The 22496-nt window shown below is 45.2% G+C and overlaps 1 protein-coding gene across 2 annotated transcripts in view; it reads right to left on the bottom strand.

Annotated features, from left to right (window-relative positions):
* Positions 1–22496, bottom strand: part of SEMA5B (semaphorin 5B) — a 341594-nt gene that overhangs the window by 161087 nt on the left and 158011 nt on the right. For both annotated transcript variants that reach the window (XM_075001545.1, XM_075001546.1), the window contains exon 3: positions 10852–11057. In XM_075001545.1, the coding sequence (XP_074857646.1) occupies positions 10852–11005 (154 nt within the window). In that variant the 5' untranslated portion in view covers positions 11006–11057. The remainder of the gene's footprint in view (positions 1–10851; positions 11058–22496) is intronic.

Genomic DNA, 22496 nt, shown 5'->3' with positions numbered 1-22496 from the left:
AATGAGACCTTGTGATTTGAGCTGTCACACAGGGGTACTTGAAGGAAAATAATGGCTCTGACGCGGAGTCTCTTTGCAGCCCTGAGAAAGTCACTTAAAACTTTTCATTGCCTCAGTTCACTCAGTTGCAACCTGTGGCGAATAACCCCTCCCCTAGCTGACAAGCTGGCTGCAAGAACTAATCGTTTGTAAAGCGCTCGCAGGATGTGACGTATGGCAAGACTGTGTTGTTCCAACAAGACTCAGATCAGCTCAAAACTTGGGGTCCTATGTAATGATCACTTTCTCAAAACAGGAGTTGGTTTGACATATCGTAATATGGACAGCGAGCAACTTATTCCACAACCACGTTGCCACACCAACACAATTACTAGCAATAGTTCAGTTCCATTTTTCATCGCTAGTGACCAGTCTGCAAAAGCGCTGTGGTCGTTTGGAAGAATCTCCAGTGATTCAAAGCCCATGTAAAGAAATGCCAGGTGATCATTACAAGATTGACGGTGGCTACACAATCAGCTCTCATTCTGCTCCTAGAGCAGCCTGGGAAGGAGACTGTGAGGCAGAGAATCACAGCTGCCCTCCTGGATCCCTTCCTGCTCCAAGGAAGAATTCAGCAGCCCTAGACCTGCATGCTGCCTGGTGCACTGTGGAGCAGAGACAAAGCTCTGCCATCCTCCACCCCTGTGGACCCTCCCAACCGCTTGCACAGTTGGGGTGGGGGCTGCCTCAGTTCTGAAGAGCTTGCTCTTCCCCTCTCTCGGCGATCTGAGATTTGGTACCCAGCATAAGGCAATAACGGGGCCCCTTACACCCTATTACTGGCTTGCATGGTTACACTAGCCCAGCCTCTAACAGGCCTCAATCAGCTCATTTAGAGACTGCTTGCTACTTTAAGCAAATTCCAGGGCATTTGCAGGTTATGACCCATTATTTATTTAATGGGGCTAAGTCTACACGGCCACTTTACTATGTTGCAACCTTTTGGTTCATGGATGTGAAAAAAGCACACGCACATGCGTCCATACATACCCCCAGCCCCAGCACAGCAAATTACAGCTCTGTAAAGTGCCAGTGTAAACCAGGCTACACTGCACAATCAGGGCATGGTTTCCCAAACTGGGGGACATGAAGAAATTCCAGTGAGGGCGTGAGGCAACCCAGCGCCCACCCCCCCGCCGATCATTCTCCCCATCCAAAGGAAAAGCCGACCTTCGCTTCCAGCTCTCAGCCCCTGCCATTTTACGCGGGCAACCAGGCGAAGCCGCGATAAAAACAGGAGGTCGGCGAAGACCCACATGGAGCTATCTGACTCCTGCAAAGGGGCGTGAGTGTGGGTTGGGGAGAGGAGGGGGAGGAGGAGAAGGATGGGGTTAGATGGGGGCTCGAGGTGCCTGGCTTATGGGAGGGGAAGGGCTTAGGAGGCTGATTTGCAGAGCTTGTGGGGCCTGGGCAGCTCATGCTGGCAGGCAGGCAGCTGGCCCCAGCAGTGCGGGGCTTGGTCAGCTTGGACAGGTGGCTCTGGCAGTACAGGGCTTGGGTGGGCGGGTGGCTGGCGCGGCCAGATCTGGCGCCTGGCACAAGGCTCAGGCAGTTGGCCAACTGGAGCTGCACCAGTCACTCAGAAGGGGCCAAGAAAAACTATTTCTGCTTATTTTTAATTTCAAATGACATTTTTATATCAAGTCTTTGTGTTTATTTTAAATTACAAATTGAATTTTTTTCTCAAATGGGGGTTGGATGATGCTAAAGAAGAGGTTGGGGGGTGGGTCTGAGGGTTTCTCAAAAATCAAAAGGGGAGTGTGATGCCCAAAAGTTTGGGAACCTCTGCTTTGGTGAATCCTGCTGTGGCCATGCTGCCTTGTTAAAGCTTCCCTTTGAATTTTCAAGTCTAGACAATGCCTGGACAAGCATTGCAGTGGCCAAACAATCACACACATTGAGTTAGAAAAGAGTAGTGCCCACACATCACTCATTGCTTCCTGGGATATTCTGAGCAGTATAATCTTTCTTTTCATAGACAAAGGCCCATTGCATTGTGGCTCTCAAGAGAATCATGGAGTCTGATGTAAAACACACACTTCTGTCATCACTCAACCTTTGACCAGCCTCTCCCACATCTGGGGGCAGATTTAACATTATCTCTATACTCACATGGCTATGCCAGCAAATCCTGCCAACAGATGTCTTATACGTGATTCAGAACAACGATCTCCCCTGACGGGATCTTGCAAAGCCACGAGAGATTCAGACATAGTTGATTTATATTCTTTAGTCAAGTACAAATTATTGTGCTGCACAGAGGTGTAACTGGACAGAAGTCTATGGCTCTTTTATACAGGTGGTCAAACTAGAGCAGCTAATCATGTATTCTAGCTTTTAAATATATACATCTATGAATGAATAACAGCCTGAAAAATCCTTTATGATTGGGTTTTAAATCTGCAGATTGCCCAGGCTGCCTTCTTAGCACTGGGCCATCCTTAGTAGTTTTTAGGTAGAGAAGCTTAAGATGCAAAGTTCAGGCCGAGATTTCACACACAAGACTATTTGGTTCTACAGGTTGCACGTCTCTCGTGTGGCACCCTCAGAACCTGACTGGAATTTGCCAGACCACAGGAGATCAACATTGTCTAGCACATTACCAAAACTTCCACTGCTTACTGGGCTCTTAGAAGACATTTAGGGATATATTAGAGCTAAATAACAGCACAGAACGCTAAGAGCGAGGACTGGTGGCTCTAAACAAACTTTACGAAATCACAGGAAACTTGGCCGCACCCATGATAAGTGGTCGTCCAGCTAACAAAATCATGCCAGATTACGGCTGTTGCCGGACAAGAGCGTGCCAGAATATTCAGATTCAACCTGTACAGCATGTTAATGGAGACCATTTGAGACGTGTAGTCCTTGATCATCCTCCAGTGTTAAGTTTTCACTTCCTGTTTGAAAGAACATCCAGAAAAGTTTGACCCTGCATGTATTCAAAGCATTTCCACATGTATCCGCTCTGCATGCCAAAATGGCAATACTCCTGGAAACTGCTCTCTTTCAAAACACTTGCAATAGTTCACTGCCTCCTGTCTAGTGCCTTCATCTGACCCACTGGTGAATGTAAAATTAAGCGTGCCCCTCGGTCCTGAGAATATACATTTGTTACAGCCCCACACAGCACGCAAGTGTGAAGTATCACTTATGAGCTCTTGAAATCCCCAGCTCTGTCTCCTATGTGTAAGTCAAGATGGTAGCCATCACGTTAGCACTTCCACTACATATTCACACAGGAATCTAACAAGAGAAAGCTAATCAAGCTCTCCCTAACTTCAGAAAGCTTATCCCGACCAGATGTATCCATCTCCTCTATCACGGTTAAGCCAACTGGCAATCAATCCTCAACATTCTGAGCAGACCAAAAAAAAGTGTGTTGAGGTTTCCAAGTACGAGGTTTGATTCTGTAAAGTGACGAGCACTCTGGCTCTGCTCCAGAAAAACACTTAAGCGCATGCTTAGCTTTAACCATGAGTCATCCCATTGGCTTGAAGTTAAGCATATGCTTATGTGTTTTCGTGGATCAGGGCCACACAGTGCTCACCACCTTACAAGATCAATCTCTTGACCCCTCCTGGTCTGGCACCCTTACGACCAGGGAATTTGCAGGACCGGGGAGATCAATGCTGATGGCTCCTCAGGGGTGCCAGGGCTCCACTCCCAAAGGTGTTAGGACTCCCCTGCACCAACCAGCCAGTTGCCTGAGGCTCGACTGTGCCAGCTGCCCAGGGTTCTGCTGCTGTTCCCGAGGGGGCGAGGGGGAAGGTCAAAGCTCTGCTCCCAGCTGCTCCCCCACCCTTGGCCTGGCTCTTCTGTGGTCCTGCAACACTCCCGAACCCAGCCCATCAGTCCTTCCCCATGAGTGCTCCAGCTCAAGAGCACCTACAGGGTCACCAATGGTGCCAGATCAGGGGTGTTGCCAGACTCGGGAAATCCAGATTAAGGAGGTTCATTCTGTGGTACCAATTGAACAGTTCTCACACATTGAATTCAGTCACAATGGGATCTTTGCCTGGAAGGTGTTAAATTACAACAATAGGATAACACTTCTCAACAACAAAAGGTGCACACAGAGGCTAACTAAATCAGTTTTGCAATACCATTGACTCACAAACTGAATCGGTTAAGGAGCAAATTAAGCAAATCCTAAAATCCAGATTGAGCTCTCTGAAAAGCCCACACTTGTTTGTTTTGAACCACCATTGAAAAGAGTTTTTTCCCCCCACTTTCCTCTCTTTTGCTGGGGTTGCTATGTGGGATTTGTAAAGCACCACTACTTATTAACAGCATAATTTCATGTCCCGGATGCTACCATTCTGAATGTTATATTCAAGAATCGAGCAACACTGCATGCAACTGTTACCAGAAATTAAGCTAGTGGCACCTAGATGCTCTTCAAGAAATTGTGTGTGGACTCACTCCATCCATGCTACCTTTCTGACACACTCAACCCATTCCCTCTGCTCCACAATACCACCTCACCTGTTTCTCCTCTGCCTCCCAAATCCCATCTCCCTTTGCACTCGGCAGTTGCTCTTTCACTTATGTTATCGCACCTCTTTACAACTCCCTCTTTCTCCCCTCTGTAAGAGGCTCTGAATCACCCCTCCCCTCCTTTAATCTCACCATAAAATCTTCCTTTTCTCTGCAGCTTGTGAGTGACTCTGTTTAAAGCATTTTATGAATGAAGGGCACTTTTCCCAGACCCTTTTCAACTCAGAAGCGTTTTGGCACAGTGTACTGAATCATTTTTTATCAGTTCTCGTGTTTATTTGCAAGGCTTACAGGACACCATTGATGAGTAAACACCGAAGAAAAATGATTGTATTTTTTTACAGAAATATACATTTTGTAATGCAGAGTAGAAAGCTGTTGCTTGAGATTTTCAGATGGTTGCCTGAGAGCAAGCCTGTCTTCCTAACCACTATTAATTATTTATGACTTTATTTCTAGTAATTTAAAAACAAATTCTAAACCTACCCTGAGGAGAAAAATATCAGAATCATTTGCTATAGCTCCATTTTCAAGATAAAAGAAATACTACAGGTTTTCTAAAAGAAGAGAACCAAAGGAGTAGCCGTGTTAGTCTGTATCCGCAAAAACAAGGAGAAGTCCTAAGGCACCTTATTCACTAACAGATTATTTTGGAGCATAAGTTTTTGCGGGCAAAGACCCACTTCGTCAGATGCACATATGTCTGACGCAATGCCCCAAGGTTAAATATTCAGCACCACCACAGTGTTAGGCATCAGTTAATGTTACATTCTCAGCTAAATTCCCAACTCCTTTAATGGAGATTCCAGGGTGGCAACAGATTTTTCCCATATAGTCCATGGTTTCCAACAGGGTATTTGGCCAGCAATAACACCAAGACTTTATTCCACAACCCTCCTTCTTTGTTAACTAAATTCATGGTTAGGAATACTAAAAATTCAGTGCACTTAACATGAATGTAAATCTTTAGCAAAACTTAAACTTCCTATGGGCTTTTCATAGCAGGATGGTGCACTTCCCTGATGATCGTGTGTGTGCATATTTTCCCCATCTATGCATACTAAAGAGAATAATGCATTAGCGACCAGTTCAACTGTAATATGGGGGGGAGGGGCGGGTTTGGCACAAATTCATGCAAACCCAAGAGAAATAAATCATACCCCATTATTTTCCACCCACACAAAGTTAAAACAGGCTTTTGTTTCAGTACAAGCAGCAATCACTTAATATATCCCCACAGATCTCAACGTTTGCAAGTTGGACAGTTTTCAAAAATATGTTGTTTTAAATAAAAACAAGAACAATGCATGAATACACAGCAAACTACATTAGTGCTACCCAAATCATACTCATCTGGGAACAGGTCATGACTACACATATCAGCCCAAAGTAAAATTCCAGATTAGAACCCTCCCCAATCAATCAATTTTAAAACACCCGGCAACGGCAACAGAAAATTCACTGAACATAATTCAGGATCTCCCAATAGGCCAAATTTTGCATGCATGGCTATTTTCAACAACAGTTATGATAGGCTATAAAAAGCTGTCAAATATAATATTCTATGTGGTTAGGGATCTATCAACAGGGCAACCGTATCTCCCTGTGCCAAATACGGACAGGGAGATATGGGTGTGGAGAGGCAGCTCCTCCTGGCATCACCAAGCCCCAGGGAGCCAGGTAGGAGGTGGCAGATGCTGGCCCACCCAGGAGCCCCAGGGAAGCAGCAGCCACTGGCAATCCCGGTCCTGGAGCCCCGAGGAAGTGGCAGCCACTGGCACTCCCAGCACTGGAGTCCTGGGGAAGCAGAAGGCACCAGGAGCCCCGAAAAAGCAGCAGCTGCTAGTCGTCCCAGACCCAGAGGTCTGGGGAAGCAGCAGCCGCTGGCACTCCCAGCACCGGAGCCACGCAGAAGCAGCAGCCACCGGGAGCCCTGGGGAAGCGGCAGCCACCAGCGCCCCCCCAAGCGCCAGGGAAGCGGCAAGGCCACAGCAGCCACCCAAGCTCCCCTACTTCCCCGAAGCTCAGGAAAGTGACTTCGGCCAGCAGCTGCTCCAGCTGTTGGTGGAAAAGGTCAGCAGGGGAGGGGGCAAACTTTTAAAAAAATAAGTTGGGATGTCTTTTGGCATCCCTAACATGGGACGGATCACCCTAACTAACAATCTTTCGTTACTTAGCTCACTCCACCTCTTCCCTACTCAGCAGCATGATGGCTCTGGTTAGCTGAGGCAGTTTCACTGACAGTCCCCACAGTACTGGTGCTACCCACTGAAGACCCTAAGCCGGAACTTCCACCCAGCACCCCTACCCCCCAGTAATTAATAGCCTTCCAAGCTGCTCAGGGCACTAAGCAAATGCTTAGTCTGCTTAAGCCTAGCACCAGCTGTGGTCCCCATGTCATGCATACTCGAGGGGCAGAGGAGGAGAACTGCACTGCCTATCTAGAAACCAGGGACTCCCACAAATACTTCCATCTTCGCCTGTAAAAACACCCCATACCTCCGGGTGAACTGACTGGCTAAGAGGACCTCAGTAATTTCTTAACTCATTTAAGCAACGTTCTTTCCTAACCAAAACCAATCAAGAAGGCATTAAGATTTAACACACAAAGCCAGAGAAAAGTAAGACTCAGTAGAAATCTCAATTAAGACCTGTTTTCAAGTGACTTCTGGCTCAGTTGGCAGATCCAGGAGATGCAGACAATACAAATGTATCTTTTAGCCTGCAGAACCAGGTACCGGTTCTAACTTTGCACTAGAAGAAGGGCTAAATAATCGTTGGTAGGACAAATCTCACAACCAGTGGCAGGCATTCCCACAACAGGCTAACAAGTGGACAAGAAAGAGTGCTGGCCTACCCTGACTCAACTCATTGATAACCAAGCCATGACTAGAATCCAGGAGTCCTGACTTCCAATCCAGTGCCCTACCTAGGCCATGAGCAACAGCTGCCAATAAGCTACAGTGCCAGTAACTGCCCTTGTGGGTGGAGCGTGGGAGGCCTAGGGAAGGATTTTGGGGTGTGGGGGGGCAGGCAGGTATCAGGGCAGGGACTTGGAGGTGTGGGCTCACTCAGGGGAGGGGGCTGGCTGTGTGTGGGGAGTGCAGGATAAGGCTTGAGGGGTGTGAGGAGCAGCTCAGGGCAGACTGTCAGGGTGTACAGGAGTCAGTCTAGGGGGTGTGAGGAGGGGCTTTGGGCAGGGGTTTGAGGTGTGTGCGGGGGCACATTGGCTCTGTGAGGAGAGGCTAAGGGCAGAGGGCTGGGGTATGAGTGTGTAGGGGGGGAAGTGCAGGGAGGGGAAGGGTGTATTTAGGGAGGACATGGAGGGCTGAACCCCCGGCCCCCACCCCAAGATTCCTACCAGGATGCTGCTTGCTCTCCCTCTTCTCAACATTGTCAGGGAGCGAGGGGAAAGTACATAGCATGGATCACTTGCTTCCCAGCCAGAAGGGAGAGGGATGCGGGGCCATTGTGTGCTGTCCTCTCAGTCCATGCTGGGAAGAGGAACAGCAAACAGCGTCTGACATACAGCATATGTGCACGCGTCTCCCTCCTGGCTGGGGTGCACCATGTTGCAGGGTTCCCCCTCACTCCCTGACAGTGACCCTAAGGAGGGCCCGGGGAGATAGAGGGGTTGCTCAGGGCTGTGGCAGTCCCACAGTAATGTGTACATACAACCCCAGCCAGCCCCTTTCACCTGCCTGGCTGCCTGCTGTTTAGCATGGCAGCCTGCAGGAGAGCCCCTGGGAACCAGGCTGGAAGTGCAATGTACCTGTTCTTGCAGCCAAGCACCCCAGCAGGGCAGCTGCTTCTTAGCAGAGCCGCCCTCCAGGGCACACTGGCTTACTTTCAGCTCCGATGGTCCACCAAGCAATGTATTTGTATTGGCCACAACCTCATGCTTCATGAAATACTCTGCAGCGCATAGAATGCGGATTTCCCAGTGAGCTCCCCTTGTTCAGCAGAACTGCGATGATTCCAATGCATTCAGCACTTTCTATGCCAACTGGTGTTGAGGCCAGGACAGGATATAGCCTTTAGGTAAATCAAATAAAAGAGCCATCCTGCTTTTTGGATGCAGAGCACTCTCGTCAACAGATTTTGAGTGCTGCCTGCAGTTAAGAGACAGACAGCCTTTAGTTTCATTCTGCATATTTTCATTACACAAGATCTTCAGCACAAAAAGGCCACATGGCAGAGCAAACACACAAGACAACAATGTACCTTGACAAACACCGGGAAAGAGGTGTACGAAACAAACTATAACCATGAAACCATCCAGGGTTCAGAGGACCCATGTGAGGACACTCCCTGAGATAGCTGTAATTTTCATTTCCATAATCGCCTCGCTTCAATTAATACCAAAAAAGAGCAGCGAAAGGAAAAAGGAATGCACAGTTGGGTTGTGTGCATGTGTTTGCTCCTGACATGCCTGGTTAACCCAGAGCAGTCTGGCAAACTAAGACACCCATTTTGAGCAACAACTCCTCCAACTGGCTTCGTGGGATATGGGGTTGAAACATGCTTCTAAAACTCATGGGGGCTACAGAAGGTAACATCTTAAAGATGGATCCTATACACTGGTTCTCTGTGAAAGAAAACAAAACAAAATAAAAAAAAACAGTGCCTTCTGGATAATATTTAGACAACCAACTTCCTTCTCTTTCTCTTTGTACTTGTAGTATGCTCATTACTGTATTATCTGTTTAAATAGCCAGCTGTGCGCCAACACATTTTTCAACCTCAGGGATTTCTTCTTTCACTCTTCTCCAACAAGGCGGGCGGGCTGAATTATTAAGCTATTAAAAATCAAGGTTTGTTTACCCATTCCACAGGAACAAGGTCAGAGCCAGTGCCCTATTATATAGGCTTAAAGACTTGCTAATTTACTTTAATCCACCTAAACTTTTAAAGCATGGATAATGGAAAACAGGCAAGAAAACGGTTTCCAAATGTACAGACAATGGCTTCTTTCCCTCGGAGGATCAAAAAACCTTAGACAAGAGCCCTAAAAGGTCAGCAAGGAACCTTTCAACTTTTCCTTTCTCCCCAGATACCCCATCTCAAAGGTCACAGAAGCCTGACTCAGATGCCCTCAATAAAGAGCCTAACCACTGACGTACTGCAATCCCCCAAAGAGGAACCAAAATCAATACTTCAACATTTAGAAGGAAACTACAGTTGACAAGGAAGCTCAGCAAACTATGGTAATGGCATACAGAACCCCTTACGCTAGACAGTATGGGTGCTCAGATAAGAGGGCCATGTAACCAGACAGGTGAGGTAGGTAGAACCACCGACAGAATGAATCTGAGGGGTACCATGGATTATTTATTGGGGATAAGGACACAGTTCTTCAAGGGGAATTCTTATGCTACAAGACACAAGTAAGAGGTTCGGATGCTTTTAGGTGTGGTACTTGAGGCCTCTGCAGTTAAACAAGCTACAGTAGACCCCCAACTTACATGGGGGTTATGTTCTTGCAACCCTCAGGAGTCAACTTCCTGCGCAACCTGGAAGAGCCAGGAAACTGACCAGGGCACCAGCCCTGGTCAGTTTCCCAGCTCCAGAGTGGAGGGGAGGGCACCAACCCTGCTCAGTTTCCTGCTCCAGGCCACTCCGGGAGCCAGGCACGGCTGTCTGCCTGGCTTCCCCCAACTGGAGGAAGCAGGGGAGAGGCCACACCACTGCAGCTGCCCACCTGGCCTCCCCACCTGGGAGAAGCTGCGCCAGGCAGACAGCAGTAGAGCGGCTTCTGAGTTGTGCTTAACTTGCGTTAATGCAAGTTAAGCGCAACTCGAATTTGTGCATTTCAGGGATTTACGGTACTCTTTTGAATCTAAGATCTTATCGAGGCCAGAGTTTGGATAGAGATCAGAAAACCACCAGCAATGTGTACAAAGGCAGGCAGAAAAAAGCAACAACAAAAATGGAAACAACTAGTGACAACCGTATTGTAATAGTATACATAATAGGCTTGCTCTACATATCAAAATAATTAAATGTGCCCTTCATACAAATATCTGAAAATGCTTTACAAGTATGAATTAAGACTCATTTGAGCCCGTGAGGATTATAAACAACACTGAACCCACTTACAAATGAGGAAACTACAGCAAAAGTCACTGAGACACCCAAAATTGCAAAAAGACACTGAATGGTAAATAAAAACCTTGAGGTCTTATTTCCCATGTCTCTGCTCTGACTCTCAGTTTCCCAAGACACAGCACTCTAGGGAGAACTCCAGAGTGGGTTTTATCCTCCTGTACCTTGCAATCAAGCTAAGCCACCCAAGGGAAGACAATCTCTTACCTTCGAAAGCAATGGTGGGGTGTTCTCTTCTGACACATTGCTGTTGCTCCATTTCAGCATATTCGGGTGCATTCTGTGATGCTGAGTGGTGAAAAGTGAAAAGGAAAAGGCTTGCCAGTGACAAAGAAATGCCCTTTAATCTTGATACAACCATGATTGGAGACCTGCTGCAGATCTAGCTTCAAAGGTAGGCCCTGGGAGGACACCTGCAATGCAAAGAATTTTGTTAGGAAGCATACATCCCTACCTACAGTCTGCAAAAAGTCTCTGGGGTGGTTTTCCTCTTCCATTACAAACTCACATGTGTCAAATAGGTGTGATAATATTCAGCACACAAAACCTTGAAAAATTAAGTGCCTTTATACAACTCCTCGCATGCAATATCCATGGAATTTGTGAAGAAATCGAAAAGTACAAATACTCCAAAGGAATCTAAATGGCTCAATGCTATGTATAGGCATGATTCATGTAATGCAAATACAATAATAAACTGCTCAAAGAGACAGTAGAAAAGAGGCACCAGGTAACAACATTACACATAAAAGTCATATGCTATGTTTTATTCTTGTCCCCATGGGTTTTGAATATTGCCATAAAGATGATCTGTAACTCTTCACATTCTCTAATATCTGCATCTGCAGCAGCTACTACATATTGCATCAAAGTTATGTTAAAAGAACATTAAGACAGCAAAATCAAGGATTCAGAAGTTAGGAAAATGCCCAAATTAAGACTGCCCCAACCCCTCAGTTGCCCCTGTTGATTAATTCCTTTAAGAGGATGGAGAGAGACTGTTCCCAATCATGACAGACAGCAGAACAAGGAGCAATGGTCTAAAGTTACAGAGGGAGGGGTGTAGGTTGACTATTGAGAAAAACTATTTCACCAGGAGGGTGGTGAAGGACTGGAATGCGTTGCCGAGAGGTGGTGGAATCTCCACCCCTAGAGGTTTTTAAGTCCTAGTTTGACAGTCAGGGCTGGGATGATTTAGTTGGGGTTCATCCTGCTTTGGGGAAAGGGCTGGACTAGATGACCTCCTGAGGTCTCTTCCACCCCTGGAATTCTATGATTGTCTGGCTTCCAGCAGTGGGTTTTATTGAGAACACAGGAGACTGTCTTCTAGCTGGGGACTGGCGCATGCTCAGTACAGATGTATTCTTTAGAGAATTTAGCTGCCAAAATAACAAGTTTCTACTGAGCAGGTGCAAACAAATTTCTTTTCAAAGGCTTATAACTTCGCTTCACGTGAGCAAGTTTTGATGGGAAAAGCAGAAGGTATACCTCCCATCTAGCTCTGCTACCCAAATAAGCAAATATTGCCCTGTCCTTTTAATCCCACCAGCAGGTAGAGCATTTGCTGTAGGTGTGGCAGGGCAGGGCCAACTAAACCCAAAATAATGCCTTAATCCCTTGTTGCCCAGTTGGTTCTTGGTTTTAACTCCTTCAGGAAAACTGTATTGAATTCATTGAGTTACGGCTGAAAAACAAAGACCTCAAAAATTTGTTTTGGTGACAGTTTTGTCTGAAATTCAAGTCCAGCGAAGTCAATGGAAAGCCTCTCATTGCTGGAAACGAGCTTCAGCTGAGGCTCTCAGCGCTGTAAAGTTACAACAGGAAAGTGCTCAGTGTTTGGCCCTAGGACTTTTAAAATACAATTCCAAATTACATCAGCAATTGTTCTGACAGACACAGCAATTTCCCATAATAGCCTTGAAAGGCATTCATGTGTTACCTGTATGTATTATTGTGGGCTGGGATTATCTGTAACCTCCGGGGGGGGGGGGGGGGGGGGGGGGGGGGGCAGGGGGAGATGTGACATACAATGCAATCCCAGGCAGCATCTTTATGGTATATTGTTTCAAATGAATGGTTTGTGTGTGAATGTGTTCTATCCTATGGGGAAGGGCTACCTTAGCTCCTCCACGCACCAAAACCAGTGGGTGCTAATTAAGGCAAATCAGTCAAATTATCCCTACCCCCCCACCAGCCCCTACTCCCCAGCCCAAGAGTGATACCACCTCTTGCAGAAGCTCACGCATACTAGTTCAAACTAGATTCTCTAGAGACCAACAGAGGAAGCCCGTTTGGATAAATACCCTGACTTTAAAGCAGACTACGAGGGCATCTCACAGAAGTGGGTGAGCAGGCAACAAAACAGCAGATGAAATTCAGTGTTGATAACTGCAAAGTAATACACAAACATAATCCCAAATATATGTACACAATGATAGATCTAAATTAATTGTTATCACGCAAGAAAGATCTTGGTGTCATGGTGGATAGTTCTCAAAAAAAAATCACTCCATGTGCTGCAGCAGTCAAAAAAGTGAGCAGAATATTAGGGAAGACTTCAATAACAAAACAAAAAAATATCATAATGCCACTATTTAAATCCACGGTGCACCCACACCTTGAATACATCATGCAGTTCCCATTTCGAAAATATACACATTAGAAATGAAAAAAGTACAGAAAGGGCAACAAAGATAAGTAAAGTTTGGAACGGCTGCCATATGAAGAGGGATTATTCAGCCTGAAAAACTGGTAAGTCAGACTAGACATAAAGACATCTATGAAATCATGAATGGTGCAGAGAAAGTGAACACAGAAGTCTTATTTAACTTTTCATACAGCAAAAGTTCTAGTGGTCATCCAATGAAATTAACAGGCAGCAGGCTGAAAACAAACAAAAGGAAGAATTCCTGTGCAACATGCACAATCAGCCAATGGAACTTGTTCTTGTGTCAGCACAGGGCCTTCTTTCTGATCCAGCAAATGGGTGGGAAATGTAATCCTTCTGGATGAACTGAAGGTACTTGTCCTCTTAGGATGGATATGGCTGACAGATGACCTTTGGTAAACCTTTTTTAGCACGTGTATAGGTTCTTCTATTGCAGGGGTCAGCAATCTTTCTGAGGCAGAGTGCTGAAGTTTGATCTTTTTTACCTCTACGTACAGGCCAAGTGTCGGTGATACTTTTTAGAGTCCCTAAGGCTACATGTGCACTAGAAGAATCTGTCAACAGAGCACACCTGCACACAAAAGCAGATCGACAGAGCACTCTGCTCTGTCAACAGAGAGCAGCCAGACTGCCCTGCACTTTGTCAACAGGATGGCTGACCAGAAGCTCTGCAAACAGAGCTGCCCGATGAACCGGAAGTCCTTTCTGTCGGCAGAAGTGCCTACGCTGCACTTGACTATCGTATAGTGTAAGGCCCCTTCGGTTGACAAAACTCTCTAGTGTAGACACAGCTTAATAGTCCTACTAACATTAGATTCATTCATAAATAAATTAAGACGTAGAGCTTTACTGCTTGTGTGGTGGTTGGTAGCATGGGTTTGTCTTTTACTAACCCACAGGCAGTATGGCTTTGAGCACGATCCCATCTGCATAGGGGAAAAGGGGCAGTGCTGAGTTCCCACCTCACACACTGATGAAAATTGGCTCATGTGTCACTCTTCACATCTGTTCCGGGGGTTGCTCACCCGTTCTTTTTTTCTTTTTTTCATCTTTCCCCAAAAGGTTCTCTCTGTAATGCTTTCACCATAGCACAAACATACTTGCTTAGAAACAGTGGGGTGGTAATTTGCACCCATTGGCAATTACTCAGCTCATCACCCCCGGAGAGGAAGCAAAGTGCAGAAGCTAGCGTGGTTAAGCAGTCTGGCTTTCTGGGACTATCATATAGTGTAAGGCAACTGTGCAGCCTGGAAAAATCCTGCTCAAGTGTGAGTGAGGAACAGAGACGTGATGGATGGAAGCCGGAATCCTATCAGCAAATGCCTTTGATGGCACAAAGAGTGGGAATATAGGTGCAGTTGCTCTGAACTGTGACAAGTGTTACTTGTATTTAGCTATTCTCCAGCCCCAGATGGGCAGAGATTTCTTAAGGGGCTTTTATAAAATCCCACCACAATTATCCCATGGAGGCCCTCTGTCTCAGCTCACAAACACCGCACAAAGGAGATATATTTTTCTTTCAAAAACACAAGCACGTTTCAACAAACAGGAGACACTGACAGAAGTGAGAGATGGAAAACAATTCACATTTAAGGTTAGCATGGTCATGTCATTAAATACAAGGCTATCGCAGGGATAATACACACCCAAAGTGCACTGAGGAGATATCACATGCAAGCTATGCTAGGATGAGAGCTATCAAGAGAGGAGCACTGGGATAATTTTTCACCGGTTTGTACCACAGAAGCAAGCAATGGACTCAACATAGAATTAACAGAAGATGCGTTTGGTATCATTCTCTGATCCACACTGGGCTCCAGGGGAAGTAACATGCAGCCTTCCTGCACAGAGGTGTGTGTTATGGTGGAGTGTGTCAAAGAGGAGAAGGGCCAGGAAAATTCTGGGAGGACCTCACCCCAAAAAAGGTGACCTTGATTGACAGTGTTGAATTGCCACAATAAAATGCTCACTCCTGACCCCAGTGCATATTCTAGACCTCCTGCGTGTTCCGCTGATGCTTTCCTAATCCACTGCGTAGTCAAGAATCAGGGAATGAAGAAGTCCAAGTTTCATACTCACCAGGATCGTGGAATCATAAAAGCTACAGGGAGAAAAGACTCTCAATGCCATTCAGTCCATTCTCTGCCAATGCAGCATTCCCCCTTGTAGAGTTACAAGCATTTTGTCCAGACTAGTTGTAAAGTGTGCCAGGGTTTTTGCCACTTCCCCATGGAAACTATGCCATGGCCCAGTAGGTATCAGTGCTCCCTTGGAAGTTCTTCTTGATAGCATCATAGAGGTAGCCGTGTTAGTCTGTATCTTCGAGAACAACAAGAAGTCCTGTGGCACCTTATAGACTAACAGCTATTTTGGAGCATAAGCTTTCGTGGGCAAATCTGATGAAGTGGGTCTTTGCCCACGAAAGCTTCTGCTCCAAAATAGCTGTTAGTCTATAAGGTGCCACAGGACTTATTTTTCTCGACTGTAAACATTTTCATTTTTTTCATAAAGGGTCAGGTTTACCAGCATAGTTAAATCTAAAATTGTATTCAAGATCATTCTTGTCAAAACAATATCAAGCAGATAATAATACCCAGGTGGAAAAGAAAACAAAAATCTAACACGTAGGTATCTATGAAGTTCCAACGACACTGAAAAATGGAACAAAAATCAGTGCCATGGCCCCCTTGAACTATAAACCATTGTAGTCAATGGCAAGTCTATGCTTGGATTTAAGATGATAACCACGAAAGCCTTTTTATGGTTGGGTGGGTAATTTTATGATTTTATTGAAACAAGGCCTTGAATGCTGAGAGCAGCAGCAGACAGAGGTGCATGGGCACCAAAATATTCAAAACCCATATTGGAGCAATAAAGAAAATAAATATAAATGTTATAGAACATGACAGCTGAGCAATACAGTCTTGACACTCTAGCTCAGTGAACTATGCACTGTAAAAAAACACCCAAACCAATGCCGACAAAAATGCAGTCCTTGCTATATTCATGTGTCATTGCCTGCCCTGACCACAGACCTCAGCCAGCTGGAGTTCATGCTTTCAGACTGTTTTAAAAAGCTGCTCCTAGCTCAGGAAGAAAGCGGAGCTTTTCTCTGTGCCACCAGCAGTTGGTACATTTACCCATTAGTGCTGTTTATGTTGTGAACAGTGCATCTGTCTTACAAAAGAAAATGACACAGTGCAATTATATAAACGGAATGTGTCAAATCTTTCAGTCACATTTACAGTACTAGACTCCTTCTGGCATACTTAATTTTTGTTAATGCCAGATACATTTGACTACATAAGCTGTTCTTTAGATGCACATCAGCCCCTTTTTGTTTTAATCAGCGGACTGCTTTTCATGTTAACGATTGACTTATTTCTACTATTACTTCTAATTAGACTCTGAAGTTCTTTATTCTGACTAGGACTTGTTACTTGTAGTTGCATTATCCTGGACAAGATACTTCTATAGCCCTAATGACCATGCCATCCTGAAGGCCCACGAATCTATGGGAAATTAATCCTCACAACACTGTTACAAAATACTGAATACTATATTAACTGCTGTATAGAGAGGCTAAGTAACTTGCCTAGGGTCACACAGGAAGTCTGTGGCGGGGCAGGGACTTGAAGCAGGATCTCCAGCTAACACACTAACCACTGGACCATTGTTACTTTCTCTGAGTGTATATACCCTCTGTGAGTTTTTATCTTTTGAAGCACTCATTAGCTTCTGACGAAGGTGTTGTTTCTCAGATAGGAATAAAACACCACAAACCAGCAAAGGGAAGACTCATTACCGCAATCTCTCTGTTATCCTGACATATGTAAATATTTCAGATATCTCCAGGTGAATAGAAGAGTTACTTAGCGTACTAAATCACACTTGCTGGCACATGGCATGGAAGCCTGCAAGGCAGTTAGGAAGATCTGGTCTAAAATACAAGAATCCATAGGACGAGATAGCTCAAGACTAGATAAGTCATTTGGCTGAGGTGGGATGACATTTGTGGATCTTGTGAAAGAGGCAAGGGAAGGCTTTTAATGAAAGGAGGGGTGGGAAAATTCTGGGACTTAGTTGATGGTAGTGTTCTGTATGTAGGGGGCAGCATGAGAGAAGGTAAGAAGACAGGAGTGGGAAAACGAGATGAAGGGAAGGGAAATTGTTGATGTTTCTGTTCAAGGAATCGGTAATGGGCTGAGAAGCGTTCTACCTCCAAGTCACTACCTAATTGCAGCCCAGCTTGTCAGCGACCCAAGGACCTGATCCAACGGCCACTGAAGTCAATAGGAGTCTTTCCATGGGCTCTGAATTAGACACTACAAGATGATACTCTCTAATAGCAGCTTGGTGGCCCAGTCTGAAACGACTCAATGGGTCTCAGTCTGCTTCTGCACGTGCTAACATCCAAATCATAGGAGCCACCATATGGCATTAGTTGGCCTCTTTGCTGGCAGAGAAGCTAACAACTGAAACTGAACTGCTGGTCACCTTTACAGGAGGTCCCTCCAGAACAGAATTCTACTATATAAAGTTCCCACAAAAATATATCTGATTCAACAGTGCAGGCATGTGCAGTGGAGCACAACATACTATATCTCTGGGCACCTGCCAAACCCAGTAGGTATACATAAATACCTGCTCTGCAGACACTTGAGCCTACTTTTGTACAGAGCTAACCTAATCACACATGGACTGGTTTCCTAAGTGCTTCAAGATGCCCTTAAAAAAAGACTTTTGAACTTGCTTTATTGGCTACACATAATATAAAAACACGGGCTATTTTGTTAGGTGTTTTGGTATGAATTTAGCATTTGTGAAAGGTGCCCTGGAGTCTGAAGTCTTCTATTTATCCAAGGAACTCATTTGGCAGCCAAAGTTTGCACAAATTTCCCTGCCTGTGTGCTTCAGTTTTTCTCTAGGGGACCTCTGCTAGGGTTGAACATGTATTCATCCCTATCTCCAGTCAGTATTTGGAATCTCTGCTGAGGTGCTCAAGGAGGTTGCCAGAAATGATGATGGCTTTTGTGATAAGGAGGCTTGTCTGATAGGAGTCCCACTCAGTATGAAATGAGTGTTAAAAGTCTCTGTTTCACAGATGGAGAAACCAAGGCACAGATTAAGGAACTGATTTTCAGAAGTATCCACCGCTCAGAACTCCAGGTGAAGTCACTGACTGCTACCTTGAAAACCAGTACATAAGTCCGAGGGGGACTACTGGGAGACCTGGGGCCAGAAACAGTGGTTGGACCTGCCCTCATGCTCACCGGTAGTGGAAAGCAGAGCAACCTGGCATAGTCCCGTTGGCTCTCCTGAGTCCCAGCCATGGTGCTCAGGGGAGAGGGTATGGAGGAAGGGTGGAACCACCCCTGCACTGACCAGCAGCAGGGAACTGACAGAGCTGATCAGAGTGGAGCAGGCTGGGGCTCCACCACTTCTTCCAAGTCCCCTCCCCTGTGCAATATGGCCTGAGGTACTGGGGGGACCAGACACCAGCAGCAGGAGTCTGGCTGGCCTCTGCACTCACCAGGCATGGGAGGGCAAGGAGGGACATGAAGCAACACACCCCACCCTTGCCTGCTCCACTGTACCAGGTCCCAGCCAGGGTGCTTTGCTTTCCACTACCAGAGGCTATTTTGAATGACTATAATAGGGACCAGAAAAGAGCTGGAGGATAGGTCCATCAATGGCTATTAGCTGGAAGGTGCAGAGATGATGTCCCTAGCCGAGGGATCACTTGATGATTACCTGTTCTGTTCATTCCTCCAGGGCACCTGATTTGCCTCTGTCAGAAGACAAGATATTGGGTTAAATGGACCATTCGTCTGACTCCATGTGGCTGTTCTTATGCTGTGGAAATGGGAATTTTTTCAATTATTTTTCTCACTGTTTTTTAAACGCAAAAAGACGCAATAGAAATGTCCCTGTTCATTAAAAGTTACTGATCACTTTTAATACTGTGCACTTCTATAATCCCCTTTATCAGAGGATCTCGGAACACTTCAGTCACTAATAAATGTGCCTTCTCAACACTCCTATGAGTTAAATTTACTAGCTCCATTTTACAAATGTGGAAACTGAGGCACAAAGCAGTTATGTGGCCTGCCCAGAGGCAAAGAACAGTCTATGGCAGAGCCAAAAAGTAACTCTGGTCTCCTGACTCCAAACACTTTAGACAAAGCCCCCCTTGTTCTCCCAATTTAATTTGGAAACCATAACTCTGTTTGACTTTTGCACAATTACAGAACTAACCATAAAGTTTTACTGACTTTGTTTTATATTGCAATGTAGAAGCACACAGGGGGTGTTCTTTGACTAAGCCTTTTGGAATACATTTTGTGCCTGTGGAAGCAAGGAAAAATAGTAACAGCGCTGGACGTAAGTCAGGCATCATGCACACAGACACTGTGTAAGTTCCCCTTTCAACCCAGCACTGTAAAACCCCTGGCTTGTCCAGTCCTGGAATCTTTTTAAGTAGAGACCTATATTCATGCTGCCCTGTACCAGCTCCTGTGATGGTCCTGTGACTGCAAAAAGGAGATAAAACAAACCCAGGAACTGTCTATGTTACAAATGCTACAGCACTGCAGCTATGCCATGGTAATGTAAAACACTATAGCAACAGACATGGTTTCTCTACCATTGAAATCGATTCACCCTCTCCAATAGTGGCAGCTTGAAGAATTCCTCCATCAACCTAGCAGTGTCTACATTGGGTATTAGGTCTGCTTAATTAGGTCTCTAATTTTGCACCACCCCTGAGTGATGTAGCTAAAATCAAACCTCAGTTAAAGGTGCAGACCTGACCTTACTTTCACTTGTGATGTTAGGCAGGATTTCAATTTGAGTCTTCAACAGCCAAAACCCATTGTATCAAATAACCATGCCACCAAACTTCCTACTTGACAATCAGGCTTGATCTTGCTCCAGGGGGTGAGCAAACTTCTTACATCGAGCCCTACTTTTTGTCCCTGCAACTAGCAGCGCCCCCCCAGCCTATCTAATGTAATCCAAACTGACGGAAATGTTGGTTACGTTCATATGAAAAGAAAACCTTAAGACACATGTAAGAAAAGAAGTCTGTAGAATGTAAAAATGTTATTAATCAGTATATAAGTATGAATACACAGACATAAAACAGTAACAGGATTTCAAATTTTTTAATGAGATGGATGAGCCTGAGACCCACCACTGATCGTGCTGTGCTCCTCCTTATGATATTTCATGTCCCTCCTAAGCAGGCCTGCCCTGATCCACTCAGCAAGGCTTTTATTTTCTGACTTCCTTCCCAACTACCCCGGATCAACAAGTTCCATTCCTCTGCTCTAGCTATCACAAGAAATTATGGATACTCAAAATTCCACACTCCCAATCAAGCATAATCTGTCGTAAAGAACGTGTGGCATATTGTACAGTATCAGAGAGGTAGCCATGTTAGTCTGTATCTTCAAAAACAACAAGAAGTCCTGTGGCATCTTATAGACTAACAGATATTTTGGAGCATAAGCTTTCGTGGGCAAAGACCCACTTCATCAGATGCGCCTTACAGTGTTGCTTTCAAACACACTAGATTTCATGTAATAACTGGATGAGAAAAACATCATCTAATGTGCCTGCACAAGAGAAAAATCACAGTGTGTGCTTTGGGCTGAGATTTGTCATTATCAGTTGCCTCATAACAAATATATGACTTAATTATAGCTAGACAGGGATAAGCACTCCACAATGTTACCATGGAACTCAGGGTTAGCATACTTGGGACCAGAAGTACCTTTCACTGCAGGATCCTTTTGGTAATTCACAGTGTTGTTTATCACAAGCAAGTTCTCAGCTTCAAGGCATCCAAAAGGTCTATAAATGCCCAGAATATGGGGGGGGGGCGGGAAATGCATCAGATTCCTGCTCTTCCTGTGATGCCCAGCACACGCATTTTATTCTGCACACCATGTAGCGGCAGACAGCTGCTGCAATCATTAACTTTTCTCATCCATAGACCAATGGGGGCTACTTTTACCAGTCCCATCTATTGCACTCTGGGTAGGTGTTCCTTAGAAAAGAGTGTGTTTTGCTATAACACATAAAGGCCGTGTCTACACTAGCCAAAAACTTCGAAATGGCCATGCAAATGGCCATTTTGACGTTTACTAATGAAGCGCTGAAATACATATTCAGTGACTCATTAGCATGCGGGTGGCCGTGGCACTTCAAAATTGACGCGGTTTACCGCCGTGCGGCTTGTCCAGATGGGGCTCCTTTTCGAAAGGACCCCAGCTACTTCAAAGTCCCCTTATTCCTATGAGCAGATGGAATAGTTTTGGCTAGTGTAGATGTCGCCAAAGCTGCATAACATGACTTAAGGGAGAGAAACAACTGGGAAAATATTCAAATCATAAGTCACTTAGACTCTTCCTTACCATGAATGCTATAGAACTGTTGCACCTTACACAGTTGGTAAGAGCTTAAACCAGACAATGCAGAAACAAATTCTCCTCAGAGCAGCCACAGTGAAATCACTCCCATTTATGCCACATAAATAGCTGAGATCAGTCTCCCCTAATACTTACTGTATCTCTGTTCTACCCACAAACCAACCAGGTTTTGATAGTATCTTTAGCAGGTTGGCCCAATTTCCCTTTTAGATATCCCAGTGCAAGGGCTGGCAAATGAAAGAGCAAGAAGAACCTTTTTTTTTTTTTTTTAGAAGTCAGTAAAAAGAAAAACAAACAGCAATTCAAGAGCCACAATGCACGTGAATACGAGATGGTCCTTAATAAACAACATTAAACCATACTTTTTGAAAACCCTGTTTTAAGAACAGCACACACAAATATCCCACAATGCACTGCATATATTAAAGGGGGGGTTATCCAATGTTTCAAGATCATATTGATGCTATTCAGATACGAGTTCACTGTTGGGCTTTTAGATATTCACCAAAAATAATCAGGAGGGTCTTTTTTTTTTTTAAACTTTGCTGTAGTGTCAGGAGCCACAAAGAAGTCCTTAAAGAGTTGCACGTGGCTCTGGAGCACAGGCTGCAGAGCCCTGCCCTAGTGCATCTATCAATAGGTTTGCACAACAATAAACTGGCCTGCCCTTGCTCCTATCGAGGTGAGTGGAAATTTGCCACCTGCTCCAAGGGGAGCCCAACAGTGGGCTCCCTGAAAAAATCTGGTTC

This window comes from Carettochelys insculpta, chromosome 8 (genome assembly GCF_033958435.1).
Source record: "Carettochelys insculpta isolate YL-2023 chromosome 8, ASM3395843v1, whole genome shotgun sequence".
NCBI classification, from domain to species: Eukaryota; Metazoa; Chordata; order Testudines; family Carettochelyidae; genus Carettochelys; species Carettochelys insculpta.
Note: the sequence above shows the minus strand (reverse complement) of the source record. Positions and strands in the feature narration are given on the sequence as shown.